Here is a 16,895-nt window from a genome sequence, read left to right on the forward strand (position 1 = left end):
ATAGTTTGAATTAGTAATTGCCTCCAAAAATTCAGGGTAATAGTGACCAAATGAACAAACAGACAAGCAAACAAATAAATAAATATTGTGTTTCAGGGAAGAAAAAATCCCAAGAAAGTAAAAACAAAGCAAACAAAACCGAAGACATACAGCTGAAGACAAGTGAGCCAGATCCCAGCCCTGCAAATATGAGAGATTCTGCGGAAGGTAAGCTTGGAGTTGGACCTGTAGGATGCGGGCGTGTTTCCCCACCAGCTGCTTTGACTTTGTATCCCTGCAGTGCCTTTCTCAGAATCACCCAAGAACTGTAAAGGGTTAAACAGCAAGAAGGCCGCCTACATTTAATATGGCAAGCTGAGCCTTACTCGTCCCACCTCCCCTTCAGGAAATTATTGAAGACCTTCCTTGTTCAAGATGAAGTTATTCCCTGATTAAAATAAAATGAAACGAAGTGAAATGAAACATACTATGTAACTGTATTTATAAATAATTCATAAAGTTCAGAACCACTAGAACAAATCTGTGATGATAGAGGTCAGACTGGCAGGGACAGGAGGAGCCTTCTGGGGTGCCAGTGCCAGCTGATCACAGTGTTGGGGTGAGCACAGCAGTGTATTTACTTTGTGAACATCTTATCTTGCAATATTCTTCTTTATAGTTTGCACTTCAGTTAAAAACTTACTTGAAAATATCAAACACCTTGGGTTGTATGTGTTAGAATGAAAAGGATAGAGAATGAAGTGTTTCTCTTTTTGGTTAGAATTTAAATTTCTGCCTTATCTCTTTGTATTTCTCCCTATAAAATTTTCTTCTTTAGAGCTTTTTCTAAAAATTAATACTCTAGGCCCTCCATGATGTAAGAATTCGCAGAGACAGGGACTGAAGTTGCTCAGAAAGGCAGGTTGCCCTCTGCCTGATGCAGCTGAGACACCACACTGACCCTCTGGCCAGTAGAAGCGGGGGGTGGGGAACAACGTGGTCTTACATTGTTATGTGGCAAAATCATACAGAGACTGAGCTTGCCCAAGAGTTCATAGTGACCCAAATAGGCTGATTTCAAAATACAGACTATGACTCTTTCAAAAAACATTTGTAGAGAAAAAAAGAAATACTGTAGATGCCTTTTATGATCTTTTTATTAGCACTTTTTGTGGGGATGACATTCTTAAAGGATTATAATTTTATGCAGCATTTTAGGAAGCAAGAACAAATACACTTCCTAGAGTCCTATAAAACTAAGATCTGCCAGCTGATAGCAGGTTTGCTAAGACATTTGTTGGAACAACAACAAAAAGGCCAAAGAACCTTACTACTGGTAGTGGTGGAATTAAAGAACAGTCCAGCAGAACCCTCTCCCCTTCAGCAGTTCAGAACAGTTAATTTTTTTCCTGTTATAAGTTCAGGTCCTGTAGAAAAAAAGATACTTAGTGTCTACCTGTTTGTGGAACAGCTGGTCAGTATTTGATTGGGTTGTCAGCATCTTGCGCAGGTTCTGTTTGGCCCTCAAAAAGTGGCCGGTGTGTGGAGCAAGTGGCCAGACTCTTCTGTTGTTTCCCAGGCCATCCTTTAGGTTTAAAACTCAGCAGACCTCAGTGAGTGTATGGACACAGTTGGGTTCATAGAGCTGTGTGCATTTTGGTTCATACTACTTTGGACAGCTTTCAATCTGGAATTATTTACCAATCGTAGAATATTTCCATTCAAAGCTGTGGATTTTGGCTGAAGATAAATTCTGTAAAGAAATTTTTGAGCCTTAGAGATGTTATTCGTTATTTTCATTTCTGTTTTCTCATTTAGGTTTTTTTTTTTTTTTTTAAGTGATGTACTGGGTCTTTGTTGAAAATGTATTTGAAAAGGGAGTTAGCTCCTGGGGACCTCCATCAGATGACTGGGTTCCGAGTTTGTGGAAAACTCATGCAATGTAAGAAATGCATCTGGAGGAGAGAAGGCTGGAGTGTATGTAGAGGCAGAAACCTCATTGCTAGTGGATGAGGTGGTAGGTAGGAAAAAGTTGGATAGACCTTCTTAGGAAGCAGGGGGAGGGCCAGGACAGAATCGTTGCTCGTGTTAATACCTCATATGCGCTGAGTTTGGAAAGGTTGGCCCTTTAAAAGCCTCCCTTGTCCCATGTATCCAGGCAATCACAAAGTCTGACAACAGGACTCTGGTGTCTTATCTCGCTCTGGCCACTTTTCTCCTGCCTCTTCTGCTTTTCTCCATTGCTGTCTTTCGGTGTAGGCAGCCAGCATCTCCCTCTACTGCCACTGCGTCGGTATTGGTTTCTGCCTCCTCCCAGTCCCTTAATACATACTGCAGCCACGTCTCCCCAGTGGCACTCTTCTGCCTTAAAATCTCTTACTGGCTCCCCACCGCCTCCAGCTCAGTCCACACTCATTTACAGTGTGCTGCATGTTTGATGGTTCCTGCCTAGTTTTCCTCGTCTGTCCTTGCAGCCTCTCCATGATTGATTAACAAAGCCACCAGATATTCCTCCCTTGTGTTTCTGTCCTTAACGTTGTTAACCATGTACTTCCATGCGCTTAACCATTAATTCATTGGAGTGGTGTTGCCTGCTTGCTTAACTCCTGGTAAAGTAGAGCTCTGAAAGGATGAGGATCTTGGTGGCCTTACTGACGTTTTGTCCAGTGAATGAAGGAAGAGCCAGTGAATAGAAACAGGAGAAGTCAGAGCAAGCTGTTTCTTCTACAGAACCTTTCATAACTCTTCAGGCACTTACAGTAAAAAGAGGTGCAATTCTGCAGAGACTTAGGTGGTCCTGCAGAGAGAGCAGTGCCGTGGGCTGTCCCCACCAGCACTAAGGGCTCTGTGATTGCTCCTGTCTCAGAGGCCCGTGCTGTCCCTGGATTCCCTTCTAGCCACTCCCTCATTCCTCGGCTTTCCTCTACAGCTGAACTTGAAAGAGTTGCTTCCAGTCTCTCTGTCTCTCCTTCTTTCTGTCTCTCCTGGCCTTCAACAGGCGTTTGTCCCCACTGCTCCACCAAAACTGTTGCCACCGTCACCACACCCCTACCTGCGCAGATCGCATGTTCTGTTCTCAGCCCTATCTTACCCAGCCTGTTAGCAGTTCTGGATACAACTGATCACACTCTCCTCAGTTTAAGGGCTGCCCCTCTCTTGGCTCTCCAGATCCTCCCTGGCCATTCCTCTGACCCCTGGGTACTGGAGTCAACTGGGGGACACAGCCATTCCCCTATCTGCATTCACTTTGAAGGTGACCTCTTCCAGGTCCCTGCTCCAACTGCTGTTTCTAGTTTGAGGAGAGTCATATATAGCTACTTAGTATCTTTACTTGGATGTCTTATCAGGCACCTCAGACTTCAACACATCCAAAGTAAACTCTCATTTCCCCCCAGTACAAACAAACGCACACAGACCAAACTTGCTTTTCCCTCAGTCTAGTGAACAGGATAACAGCAGTTGCTGCGGAATCTCTTTGACCCTTCTACCACCACCACCAGCCCCTACCCTTCCCTGCCCCTGTCCCACACCATAGTCAGCCAACACACTCAGCTTGTTAGCTTCCTCTCCAGAGTACATCCAGAGTCTGGCCACTTCCCAGTATCTTCAGGCCACTCTAGTCTCCCCCGGCTCCCCTCCTGGAGGGTGTGGTCCACCTCTCTCGTCTCCCTGGCCCGCTGCAGTTTTCTGTCTTTCACGTAGCACCGAGAGTGAGCCTCCTGTATTTTAGTTGCTCTTCTGTTTCTCTTTTGGCTTCTTGTTTCCACTTAGAATAAAGGTCAGCAGCCTATAAGTCTCTGCATGAGCTGATATTATCTCCTGCTCTCCTCCTCCTCTCCCTGCGCCCACCCACCTCCAACTTCCTGGCCAATTCTTGAACACATCTGACATGTTACTGACTCACAGCTTGCACATTTGCCATTTCCTCTATCCAGAGGACTTCCTTCCACCAAATGCTGTGTGACTGATTTTCTTTAGATCTCTACTCACCTATCTTGCTGGTGAGTCCTTCCCTGACCACCTTGTACCATTAATCTCAGGTTGGGCTAGACTGGGCTCCTCTTGGGCATTGGGACTTAGAAGTGACTTTAGATTTCTTTTTCATTCTCTGAGGCACACCTGTTGTTATTGTTCAGTTGCTAAGTCCTATCTGACCCTTTGTAACCCCATGGACTGCAGCACGCCAGGCTTCCCTATCTTTTCACTATCTTCCAGAGTTTGCTCAAACTCATGTCTATTGAGTCGGTGATGCCATCTAACCATCTCATCCTCTGTCATCTCCTTCTCCTGCCCTCAATCTTTCCCTAGCATCAGGGTCTTTTTCAGTGAGTGGGCTCCTCGAATCAGGTGGCCAGAGTATTGGAGCTTCAGTGACTAGTCCTTCCAGTGAATATTCAGACTTGATATCCTTTAGGATCAACTGGTTTGATCTGCCTGTGGTCCAAGGGACTCTCAAGAGTCTTCTCCAGCACCACACTTCAAAAGCATCAATTCTTCAGTGCTCAGTCTTCTGTATAACCCAACTCTCAAATCCATATATGACTGCTAGAAAAACCATAGCTTTGACTCTATGGATCTGTGTCAGCAAAGTGATGTCTTTGCTTTGTAATGTGCTGTCTAGGTTCATCATAGCTTTTCTTTGAAGGAGCAAGCATCTTTTAATTTTGTGTCTGCTGTCACCATCCACAGTGATTTTGGAGCCCAAGAAAATAAAGTCTGTTACTGTTTCCACTGTTTCCCCATCTATTTGCCATGAAGTGATGGGACTGGATGCCCTGATCTTTGTTTTTTGAATGTTTGAGTTTTAAGCCGGCTTTTTCACTCTCCTCTTTCACCCTTTTTAAGAGGCTCTGTCGTTTCTCTTTTCTTTCTGCCATTAGGGTATCATCTGCATATCTGAACTTATTGATATTTCTACCAGCAGTCTTGATTCCAGCTTGTAAGTCAGTTTGGCCCAGCATTTCACATGATGTACTCTGCATAGAAGTTAAATGAGCAGGGTAACAATATACAGCCTTGAAGTGAAGTGAAGTGAAAGTCGCTCACTCGTGTCTGACTCTTTGTGACCCTGTGGACGAAACAGACCTTGAAATTCTCCAGGCCAGAATATTGGAGTGGGTAGCCTTTCTCTTCTCCAGGGGATCTTCCCAACCCAGGGATCGACTCCAGGTCTCCTACATTACAGGTGGATTCTTTACCAGCTGAGTCACAAGGGAAGCCCTATACAGCCTAAAGATACTCCTTTCCCAGTTTTGAACCAATCCATTGTTCCATGTCCAGTTTTAACTGTTGCATGTTGACCTGCATACAGGTTTCTTAGGAGACAGATAAGGTGGTTTGGTATTCCTATCTCTTCAAGTATTTTCCACAATTTGTTGTGATCCACACAGAAGTCTTTCAAGTAGTCAGTGAAGCAGAAGTACATGTTTTTCTAGAATTCCCTTGCTTTCTCTATGATATTGCAGATGTTGACAATTTGATCTCTGGTTCCTCTGCCTTTTCTAAACCCAGCTTGTACATCTGAAGTCCTCCGTTCATGTGCTGCTAAAGCCTAGCTTGAAGAATTTTGAGCATTACCTTGCTAGCATGTGAAATGAGCACATTTGTACGGTAGTTTGAACATTCTTTGGCATTGTCCTTCTTTGGGATTGAAATAAAAACTGACCTTTTTCAGTCCTGTGGGCATTGCTGAGTTTTCCAAATTTGTTGGCATATTGAGTGCAGCACTTTTAACAGCATCATCTTTTAGGATTTCAAATAGCTCATCTGGAATTCCATCACTTCTACTTACTTCATTCATAGTAATGGTTCCTAAGGCCCACCTGGACTTCACACTCTAGGATGTCTGGTTCAAGCTGAGTGAGCACATCATTCCGATTATTCTGGGTCATCAGGACCTATTCTGTACAGTTCTTCTGTGCATTCTTGCCACCTCTTCTCAGTTTCTTCTCCTTCTTCTAGGTCCTTACAGTTTATCATGCCTATCCTTGCATGAAATGTTCCCTTGCTATTTCCAGTTTTCTTGAAGAGATCTCTAGTCCTCGCTAATTTAATAAGGCTCAGAAGAGATGGTCTTCAAAGTTCCTTTTACATGAAAAATGCAGATCACATAATTTTGGAAAATGTTAGCTCTCGATATATAGTTTTGGTGAAGAAGAAGGGAACGAATCAATTACATTCAAGGCAGACCACTAAGAATATTACCTGGTAGTATGTTGAGCAATTTTCTTGTTTCAGTTTGGAATCATGAAAAATTAGAACTCATGACTAGACAAATTTCAGTATCAGCTATTCCCAACACAGTTTTAAGCAGTACAGTTTCTGTAAACAAAAGTATGTTTATATCTGTGTGAGGAAACACAGAAGAGCCTGAGTTGCTGTGGGCATTTATTGCTCAGATTGAAGCCTCCCTCACTGCCCACTGAGCTTCCTGGTGCACTGCAGTCGTTTGTTGAATGAATGAAATGGATTTATATCCTGTATAACTTCTTAAATGAGAATGTAGAGTGGTCTGTTGCTACAATCTCCCTTATGCATTTTAGATGATAAAGGAAGTAACATGGATAATGAAAACTGATCACCAGTGGCTCGTGTTTGACCTTACTTCTGCCTCCCTGTGCTTTCCAGGCCCCAAAGACGAAGACGAGAATCCTTCCGCTTCCACCGCTGAGCAACCAGCCTTCCCTGAGGAGGCGGTCAGCCAGGATGTGCCTCCGGAGCTCGCCCTCCCTCCCCCTGCCCACGAGCCCCAGACAGGACCAGATGCGGAGCTGGAAGCAGCGCTCTGTGAGGCGAACGAGGTGGTGGAGGAGGAGGAGGAGGAGGAAGAGGAGGAGCTGGAAGAAGAGGGGGACGAAGCAGCTGATGTGCCAAATGAAAGTTCCCTGAGAGAGCTGGAGATCCGGTGTGACGAGAAGCCCGAGGATTTGTTAGAAGAACCAAAAACTGTTTCAAAGGAAACTCGCGCAGACTCTGTGGAGGCATCCCCTGTCATGAAAACTCCCAGAGCCAGAGAGGAGACCAACGGGGATGTGTTTGAAACATTTCTGTTCCCATGTCAGCACTGCGAGAGGAAGTTCACGACCAAGCAGGGGCTGGAGCGGCACATGCACATCCACATGTCCACGGTCAACCACGCCTTCAAGTGCAAATACTGCGGGAAGGCCTTCGGCACACAGATCAACCGGCGGCGCCACGAGCGGCGCCATGAGGCCGGGCTGAAGCGAAAGCTCGAGGATCCAGCCGGCAGCAAGGCGCCCAGCGACGGTGCTCCTCCCCAGGACGACGCACAGCCCCCCGGTCTTGGGCAGGACGGTCTGACCTTGAGCTCAGAGAAGGCGTCCCAGGACTCAGTGACTCCTTCCGTTGTAGAAGAGAACGGCGAAGCGAAAGAGCTTCACCCGTGCAAGTACTGTAAGAAGGTTTTCGGCACTCACACGAATATGAGACGACATCAGCGCAGAGTTCACGAGCGGCACCTGATTCCCAAGGGGGTGCGGCGGAAAGGGGGCCTCCTGGAAGAGCCACAGCCCCCAGCAGAGCAGGCCCCTCCCACCCCGAGTGTCTACGTCCCCAGCACAGAGCCAGAGGAGGAAGGGGAGGCGGACGACGTGTACATCATGGATATTTCCAGCAATATCTCTGAGAATTTAAATTACTACATTGATGGTAAAATTCAGACCAGCAGCAGCACCAGTAACTGTGACGTTATTGAGATGGAATCCAATTCGGCAGACTTGTACGGAATAAACTGTCTGCTCACTCCAGTCACAGTGGAAATAACTCAAAACATAAAGACCACGCAGGTCCCTATAACTGACGATCTCCCTAAAGAGCCTTCCAGCAGCACAAACAGTGAATCCAAGAAACGGAGGACTGCTAGTCCGCCTGTGTTACCCAAAATTAAAGCCGAGACTGAGTCTGATCCTGCCACACCTTCCTGTTCCTTGAGTCTGCCTCTCAGCATATCAACCACAGAGGCGGTGTCTTTCCACAAAGAGAAAAGCGTGTATTTGTCATCAAAGCTCAAACAGCTTCTTCAGACCCAGGATAAATTACCTCCTCCTGCAGGGATTTCAGCCGCTGAGATACCCAAATTAGGGCCCGTCTGCGTGTCCGCTCCTGCGTCGATGCTACCCGTGACCTCAAGCAGGTTTAAGAGGCGAACCAGCTCTCCCCCCAGCTCTCCCCAGCACAGCCCCGCTCTGCGAGACTTTGGAAAACCAGGAGATGGGAAAGCCGTGTGGACTGAGGCAGTTCTAAGCTCCAAAAAACCCAAATTAGAGAGTCACAGCAACTCACCAGCATGGAGTTTGTCTGGGAGAGATGAAAGAGAAACTGGGAGCCCGCCAGGCTTTGATGAATATAAGGTGTCTAAAGAGTGGGCAGCTAGCTCTACTTTCAGCAATGTGTGCAACCAGCAGCCACTGGATTTGTCCAGTGGTGTGAAACAGAAGGCTGAGGGGCCAGGCAAGGCTCCGGTCCAGTGGGAAGCTGTGTTAGATCTCAGCGTGCATAAAAAGCCCTGTGGTGACTCTGAAGGCAAGGAATTCAAAGAAAACCATGTTCTGCAGCCATCCTGCAGTGCTGTAAAGAAAAGGAAGCCCACCACCTGCATGCTGCAGAAGGTCCTTCTCAACGAATACAACGGCGTCGACCTCCCTGTAGAAAACGCTCCAGATGCGTCTGGAAGCGCCAGTCCCTGTAAACCTCTAGATCCAGACCCTGACCGTGGTCTCAACTCCAGCTCGTCTGCCGCTGTTGTCGAGTCTCTTCCTGACATTTCCTCGTCGTCACCTGCCCTGCAACCATCTTCCCTCTCTTGTGGGCAGCTGCCGCCTCTCCTGACCCCCACCACCCCCTCCTCCCCTCCACCCTGCCCTCCCGTGTTAACTGTGGCCACCCCGCCCCCTCCACTGCTCCCTACTGTCCCTCTTCCAGCCCCCTCTTCCGGGGTGTCCCCTCACCCATGTCCCTCTCCACTCTCGAACGCCACCGCACAGTCCCCACTTCCAATTCTCTCCCCGACAGTGTCTCCCTCGCCGTCCCCCATTCCTTCCGTGGAGCCCGTTATGTCCGCTGCTTCACCGGGGCCTCCAACACTCTCCTCATCTTCCTCCTCCTCTTCCTCCTCTTCTTTCTCATCTTCCTCCTCCTCCTCTTCCCCTTCGCCACCTCCTCTCTCAGCAGTGTCATCTGTGGTTTCCTCTGGGGATAATCTGGAAACCTCTCTCCCCATGATATCTTTTAAGCAGGAGGAACTAGAGAGTGAAGACCTGAAAGCCAGGGAGGAAGCCCCATCCACCACTGAGCAGGAGATCGTCCAGGAGACATTCAACAGAAACTTTATCTGCAACGTCTGTGAATCACCTTTTCTTTCCATTAAGGATCTAACCAAACATTTATCCATTCACGCTGAGGAATGGCCCTTCAAATGTGAATTTTGTGTGCAGCTCTTCAAGGTGAAAACTGATTTGTCAGAACATCGCTTTATGCTTCACGGCGTTGGGAATATCTTTGTGTGTTCAGTGTGTAAAAAAGAGTTTGCATTCTTGTGCAATCTGCAGCAGCACCAGCGAGATCTCCACCCGGATAAGGTGTGCACGCACCATGAGTTTGAAAGCGGCACCCTGAGGCCTCAGAACTTTACGGATCCCAGCAAGGCCCATGTCGAGCACATGCAGAGTTTGCCGGAAGACCCTCTAGAAGCATCTAAAGAAGAGGAGGAGTTAAACGATTCTTCCGAAGAGCTTTACACGACCATCAAAATAATGGCTTCCGGAATAAAGACAAAGGATCCAGATGTTCGATTGGGTCTCAACCAACATTACCCAAGCTTTAAACCACCCCCATTTCAGTACCATCACCGCAGCCCCCTGGGCATTGGTGTGACGGCCACAAACTTCACTACGCACAACATCCCACAGACGTTTACCACCGCCATCCGCTGCACCAAGTGCGGGAAAGGCGTGGACAACATGCCTGAACTGCACAAACACATCCTGGCATGTGCCTCTGCGAGTGACAAGAAGAGGTATACCCCCAAGAAAAACCCGGTCCCGCTGAAGCAGACTGTGCAACCCAAAAATGGCGTAGTGGTTCTGGACAACTCTGGGAAAAACGCCTTCAGACGAATGGGCCAGCCCAAAAGACTGAACTTTAGTGTGGAGCTCAGCAAAATGTCCTCGAATAAGCTCAAGTTAAATGCGTTGAAGAAAAAAAACCAGCTCGTCCAGAAAGCAATCCTACAGAAAAACAAGTCCGCAAAGCAGAAGGCTGACCTAAAAACCACTCCCGAGTCGTCCTCGCACGTCTGCCCATACTGCCACAGAGAGTTCACGTACATCGGGAGCCTGAACAAGCACGCTGCTTTCAGCTGTCCCAAAAAACCTCTTTCTCCTTCCAAAAAAAAACTTTCCCACTCTTCCAAGAAAGGGGGGCACCCATCACCTGCCGGGAGTGACAGAAACAACAGCAGCAGCCACCGCAGACGGACAGCAGACGCCGAGATCAAAATGCAGAGCATGCAGGCACCTCTGGGCAAGACCAGAGCTCGCAGCTCAGGCCCCTCGCAGGTCCCGCCACCCCCCTCGTCCTTCAGGTCCAAGCAGAACGTTAAATTCGCCACTTCGGTCAAGTCCAAAAAACCAAGCTCCTCTTTAAGGAACTCGAGCCCCATACGCATGGCCAAAATGACTCACAGCGAGACCAAGAAGCCCAAAGCTGCAGCCAAGAACCATGCAGCTCCCCTCTCAGGCAAGACGTCGAGGAGCCTGCACGTGCGGGCGCAGAAGAGCAGAGCCGTCTTACAGAGCAAGTCGGCCTTGGCCAGTAAGAAACGGACAGATAGGTTCAGTGTAAAATCCAGAGAACGGAGTGGGGGGCCGATCACCCGAAGCCTGCAGCTGGCAGCTTCTGCCGACCCGAGTGAGAACAGGAAGGAGGACGGGAGTGGCAAGCAGGAGCTGAAGGACCTCAGGTAAGCAGAGCTCCAGGGTCAGAGGAGTTCAGAGCGCAAGAGCAAGGGGGGAAAGACAGTTGGAAGAAAACACTTGCCCAGTGGCTCCTTTTCCTTTTTCCTGCACGATTTTGACATAAGCATATAAAGGAAATAGCTGTTGCTTAAGGTGTAGGCAGATGTGGAGGAGGGTCAGTGCTTTGGCTGCTGCAAAGATGGACGCATAGCTTTTATTTCACATGTAAGACTCACAAAGTGGTACCATTTCTTTAATAGGGCCAGTTATGAACTGGATTTGAAGCCATGAAAAGCTCCCCAAAGTACCCTACTATGAAACGGTGAAATTCTCTCAAACTTCTTTATATCTTGGGTGGTATCCCAATGTTACTTGTATTAACTTTACCATCATAGATGTCTTCTTATGTTCTGATGTATTGCGGAGTTCATTAAAACCATATTACAACCTGATTTAATATTTCTGTGACTTAAAGAGTGGTTGTAGCAACTGAGACTACTTTTTATTACTCATGCTTTCTTTTATTGTATTTTAATTTTAAAAATTTGCCTCTTAGTCAAAATAAATCAAAGCACGGTACCCTATTCCTTTTAAAATGCTGCATGTCCGTGTCTTCTCCTGTCCCCCCCACCCCCCACTGGCTCATGTCTCCAAGCATAGGGTGTTAAACAGCCAGATTCCCACGGCCAGGGAGGGATGAGGAGAGAGTGCATGCTGAGGCCAGACCCTGTGGTTCTTCCAGGTGTGGGTGGGGACCCAGGACAAGTCACCCCACTTGTCAGTGCCTTTGTTTCCCCAGTGTGATGTCAGAGCTCATCTTAGATCCAAGGTGATTTCTCTGTTTATTCTGTGTTCTAGGGCAGGAGTTAGGTTTGTTGCGTTGACTTCTTAAACTCTCTACGTTACTTCGCCTGTGAGTGGAGTATACTTTTGGTATTCCTGCTGCTTCCTGCATAAGCCTGCAGGTCCATCTCTGGTGCAGTTATTCATCATCAGCTAGAATTTCTGTGAAGTGTTGAGAAATCCCGTCCTTTCAGAGTGAGCTGTGTGAGTCTAGGCTGTTGGCTGTAACTTTGTGTCTCAGAATCCTTTGGTATTTTAAGCGAACAGAAGCAGAGTTAACGGCGGGGGGCGGGGGGCGGGGGGGCGGAGGATGACTGCTGTCTGGAGAGGTCGCGGGGGCTCGGAGACGCTGTTACCACCACACAGTCGATGAGGCAGAGTTCTTGGTGCTGGTGCCGTAAGTCATGGCTGAAGGTGGAGAGAAGGATCATTAGCCGAGGGCAGACTGGAATGATGGACTGTAGGAATAAAGGATCAGATTTTTTTTGTTAAGCTTCTTCATAAAAGTTATGTAGCTCTCACTCAGCATCTGGTGTCTGACCCTGGCATGTGCGTATACAGCATCTTGGAGCTTAGTCCTGGCGACAGTAAACACCTGTTGATCAGCTGTCCAGACTGCCTGCCAGTAGCAGCCTCACTATGTACCTCCTTGTATTCGGTCTGTGTTCTGGAAGTTCAACAACAACAGGATATTCTTGAGCTGTGCTTTCCAAGGTTAAAGAACCCAAAACATGCTGTCATTTTCACAGACTGTGCCAAAAAACGTTTCCCAAGTGGTTGATGCTTAGAATGTACTCTGTATTCCTCTTTATCTCCAATAGTATCTGAAAGAGTCACTTATTTTGTATTGGATCACATTTATACAGTTCAAAAGTAAAATTGATATGGAAAAATTAATATTGTAGAAAGGAAACCTGAGTGAGGTTCATCCAGTGGTTTTGAAAGGACCCTTAAAGACTGCAGAGGAACCGAAGTGCCTAATAAAATTGTGTCTCTGTTTTTTTGCTGCAGTTAGTTTTAATTATTTTGCTTTGTTTGTGAGTTAACATTGCTGGCATGAAATTTGACCTAAGAGGAAACAAGAATCAGATAAGAGGTGGGTAAATTGTTCTGGCTGTGTATGGTGGCTGCAGGCTTCCGTGGAAGTGGCCACAGCTTTGTGTGAGACACACGAGCTGTGCTGCGGACGCGCCTGAAGGACGCGCCTTTCACAGGGGCCACTTACAAGCGATCGTAAAGTGTTTGGGGGAATTACAAAATGAACGTTCAGTGGGACATCATATTTTGATTATCTGGGCAGAAGAGTGGGCGTTGCTTCAGAGAGCTGTGGTCGTTTCGGTACCTTGTAGTGAAGTTGGTGTAACGCCGGGGTGCTCGGCGCAGGCCTGGAGGATGTAGTGGTCCATCTGTGTCAGCCCCGGGCCCCTAGCAGAGGCCTGTCCTTCGTTCATGTTTGTTAGCCTACATTGGCAGGGAGTTTACTAGACGTCTTTCCTTTTCAGTGTATTTCTACTTTGAAATTTTATTTAGGGGGGATTTTGTAGTGCAAGTTTGGAAATACCCGCTTTCATTCTGTTTTCAGTGTTTTGCTGTACTCTCCCCATTGCGCATTCAAGGACTTACCCCGGAACTGGCAGCACACCCTTTTCCTGTGTGTGTTTCATCATAACTGTGATTAAGGGCTGGTCCTCAATGCACAGGCATTTTACATTCAAATACCGGTTTAGAATTCCACAGATTTTCAAGTATACACTTGCAGTCAGCCGTGAGAACGACGTCAGTTTTCCATCCCACACTGAGGGCTGAGCAGAATTTGCCGTTTGGTCATTTCCTGGAGCACAAGCCATTGTGCCATTCAGGGTGTGAAAGAGGCATGTGCTCCAAATCCTTTTCTTAGGACAAAGCTGCAGAGGCATACTCCTCTCTAGATTCTCCTGTTACAGCTCTTAATCCAGCACACCCTTTATTGGGCTCACCTTCACTGGTCGGGACAACCCACTGGTGGCTTGTCAGTGGAACTGCATTTAGAGCTGTAGCTGAGGGCTCATTTCCCTGGGCTGTAAGACGAAAAAGACAAGGAAAGAGGTATATTTTCTGCTCCCTTCTTAGCCATCTTTAGTCTTTGTGAGTCCCAAGGCATTTTTATGTTCTTCAGTACTGCTTTTAGAGCAACTTTTTTTTTTTTTTTTTTTTTTTTAAATACTGTGCTCCCATTGCAGCCAGTTAAGGACATGTAAATAAGTGATGGAGAAGTAAAATAAAATTCTAGACCAAGTTTTTCCATTTACCACGAAAGTGATTAAAAGAGGAAAACGGTGCTGATTTCTCACATCCCATCTCTGCCACACCACTCCAAGGAGATCGTCTGTGCCCCTCACAGCACATCCCTGCACATCTTCCTAGTCTGGTGTCTGACCTGTTGCTGTTCCTGTTGCTGTCTTCACATTTGTCCCATGGTCTCCCTACCTTTTCTTATACTTGGTCAGTTCATAGAAGGTTGTGTCATGTCATTTATCTTCAGTTTTCTTATTTTCTAGGAACTTCCTGTAGAAAAGTCCCCCCAAACAGAACAAACCTTAATAATTGACTAAATATCTTGCATGCTCAACGTAGGATAAGCACTACGGCAAAGGATACGAAATCTACCAAGCTTCTGAGACCAGTTGAAGCTGACTCAAAAATCCTAACACACAGCTGATTGCCAGCGGGCTTCTTGTTACCATGGGTAGAATCAGGCACACACTCCTTCGCTGGCACCCAACCCGCAGGCTGGGCTCGCAGATGATTGAGATGCACAGTGGAGGGCGCTGTGAGACGGGCTGGCTGACCCAGCTCCTGGTCCCCGGGACTGGTAACTCAGACCTGAGTGTGGCCCTAGTTTTTGGCACATAGCAGAGAAAGGAACGATTTGAACCTGACCTTGCAAAGCAAGTTCTCTGTTTCATCAGTAGTCCTGAGTGTAGGTTTCAGGGGTGGCAGATTGGATGCACTCGTTTTATAATGTTTTGGTCACACACACCAGCTCTTGATGCCTTTCCTTTAAGTCAGTTGTAGACAGAGGCATTGAGCTTCTTTCTTAGCCTGTTTTCATGTTTGTTTGTTGTTTTTTAATCACAAGCCGATTGCCAGCATAATGGAGAGGAAACCAGATTGGATATGGACTCTTTTCTATGCCTCTTCCAGTGTCATGTTTATATATCCAAATGGACATGATCCTCTCAGATTATATCTGGCACTAATTTGTAACTGTTATATTATTGGAAATGGTAGCTGTATGTCAGTGCCCAGGATACATTGCAGGCTTGTGCAGATGTATGTCTTCACATAAGTGTAAATGAATTTACATGTCAGGTTTTACACTTCAGTCTCTAATAGAGATTTAAAAAGCCCAACAAATTGGCCTATTTATGAGTGTATAGGTATCATTTTTCCATGGATTATCTGCCTTCCCCCTGATTAATGATTGAGTTGGTGGAAAATGGCTAGGTTTTATTCATGTTTTTTTGTTGTTGTTCTCAACTTTAAAAGTAATCTACCTCTTAAAATTTGTAGTTTAATACTTGTTTGGTGAATTTGTGCCACTTTAACCCTTTCACTATCATTCCCATTTTGTTACATTTCTGTTATGGGGACTTTATGTTGAAATATTGTATAAAGCATTTGTAGCAGTTTAAAAATAAAATATTTAAAATTATTTAAATTGTTTTGGACGCTTCAATTGTATTATATGTGATTTACATTTTACATTTTTGTTTGAGTTGTTAATCTGGAGAGTGTTCTTGTATTGAAGTTTGCTGTTAGTAATTTTATTCTTGTTGGAGAGTGATATAAAAGACTATTCTAAAGAAAACATTAAAATTTACAAAATGACATACAAAAGGGGTTGTCCTTTGATTTTAACCAATGTAGCCTTGAGAGAGAGAGAGGTTAATAATTATAGACAAGAGTGGTGTTTGCTATGTTTTCCCCTTCCAGCATGAAATAAATCATTTGAGCTTGTCAAATGTATGGAAAAGTTTTTTATGCTGTTGCTAGCAAGCACTTCATGACGAGGGGGAATTCAAATGATGCATTTTATATCATTGTAACCAATAAAAAACTTTCTGAAAGCTGTGAAAGGACTGCATTTTGTACATCATTGGGGCCAGTTAAGGGGGAAAATGAAGGTGCGTGTAGGAGGGGCGCTCACAGGCTACATCGCTGCACCGCTGAAGTGCAGTGCTGAGCCCCCCAGCCCACCTCCTCCCACTTGTCTCTACTTGGCATTGATTGAATATTTGTGAATTCATGTCGCTTCTGTACCACCTCAAGGGTAAACATGCAGCCAGCCGCTGGTGCTAAGTGCATAGACAGAACTTACCTTTGGTAAGAGTGAAATAATTGCCCACGTGGAGTGTCATCTTCTTTTGTATACTTGTGGACATTTCACTCTAGTCTGGAGACTTATTTTTATGAATCCGCAAAGAATGAAACAAGTTGTAACAATTGTATTAGGTTGCTGTGAAATTGCTGGGTTTATTTTTTTTTTAAGATTAAAAATGGCTGAAACAGGCAGTTTCATAAAGTCCTCCATGGGAGTACTTGTCCTGATACTTTTTATCTGCCTGTGTCCGTGCTGTTCAGGAAAGGGTGGTAAAGCTGAAGGTGTGATCAGCCTCCCTCAGTGAGATGTTCACACTTGTGGCTTATGGATTCCCAGCTTAGAAAACCCCAAAAGGCTTAGGAGGCACGTGTGTGGAAGGAAGAGGCGGAGGCGCGAAGTCGCTTTCAGCATTACCCCTTTAAATGCTCTAGAAGCCGAGTGCTGAGCCCAGAACCAAAGGAGGAGCCCCGGGTGCTGTGACTTGAATGGGGCGCTGCTCTGGGAGCAGGGAGTGGCTGTCCGCCTCACCCACCTGCTGTCCCTCCAGGCCCCTGACAAAGCACCACTTCCATCCCCCTCCTCGGTGGCTTAGCCTTGGGCAAGTATTTTGCTTCACCCAGGGTGGGGAATGGGCAAGATGTCTCCCGAGTTTTCCTTCTAGCAGGAACTCCTCCCAGGCTGTGTATGCTTACATATCTCCCATCGACTCTGAAAGAGCCGGGTGAGGGCTGTCACGT

The 16,895-nt window shown here is 46.5% G+C and overlaps 1 protein-coding gene across 19 annotated transcripts in view; it reads left to right on the forward strand.

The window, feature by feature from the left end:
• PRDM2 (PR/SET domain 2) overlaps positions 1–16,895 on the forward strand; it is a 134,163-nt gene that overhangs the window by 82,918 nt on the left and 34,350 nt on the right. For 15 of the 19 annotated variants that reach the window (XM_044942842.2, XM_044942847.2, XM_044942835.2 and 12 more), the window contains 2 exons: positions 97–207; positions 6,607–10,957. The exons of 2 other annotated variants lie outside the window; for them this stretch is intronic. In XM_044942842.2, coding sequence (XP_044798777.2) covers positions 97–207; positions 6,607–10,957 — 4,462 coding nt within the window. Of the gene's footprint in view, positions 1–96; positions 208–6,606; positions 10,958–11,212; positions 15,914–16,895 lie in introns of those variants that run through there. 2 more of the 19 variants (XM_044942836.2, XM_044942839.2) reach the window with 2 other exon arrangements.

The sequence above is a fragment of the Bubalus bubalis genome, chromosome 5, assembly GCF_019923935.1.
Source record: "Bubalus bubalis isolate 160015118507 breed Murrah chromosome 5, NDDB_SH_1, whole genome shotgun sequence".
In the NCBI taxonomy this organism is placed as follows: domain Eukaryota; kingdom Metazoa; phylum Chordata; class Mammalia; order Artiodactyla; family Bovidae; genus Bubalus; species Bubalus bubalis.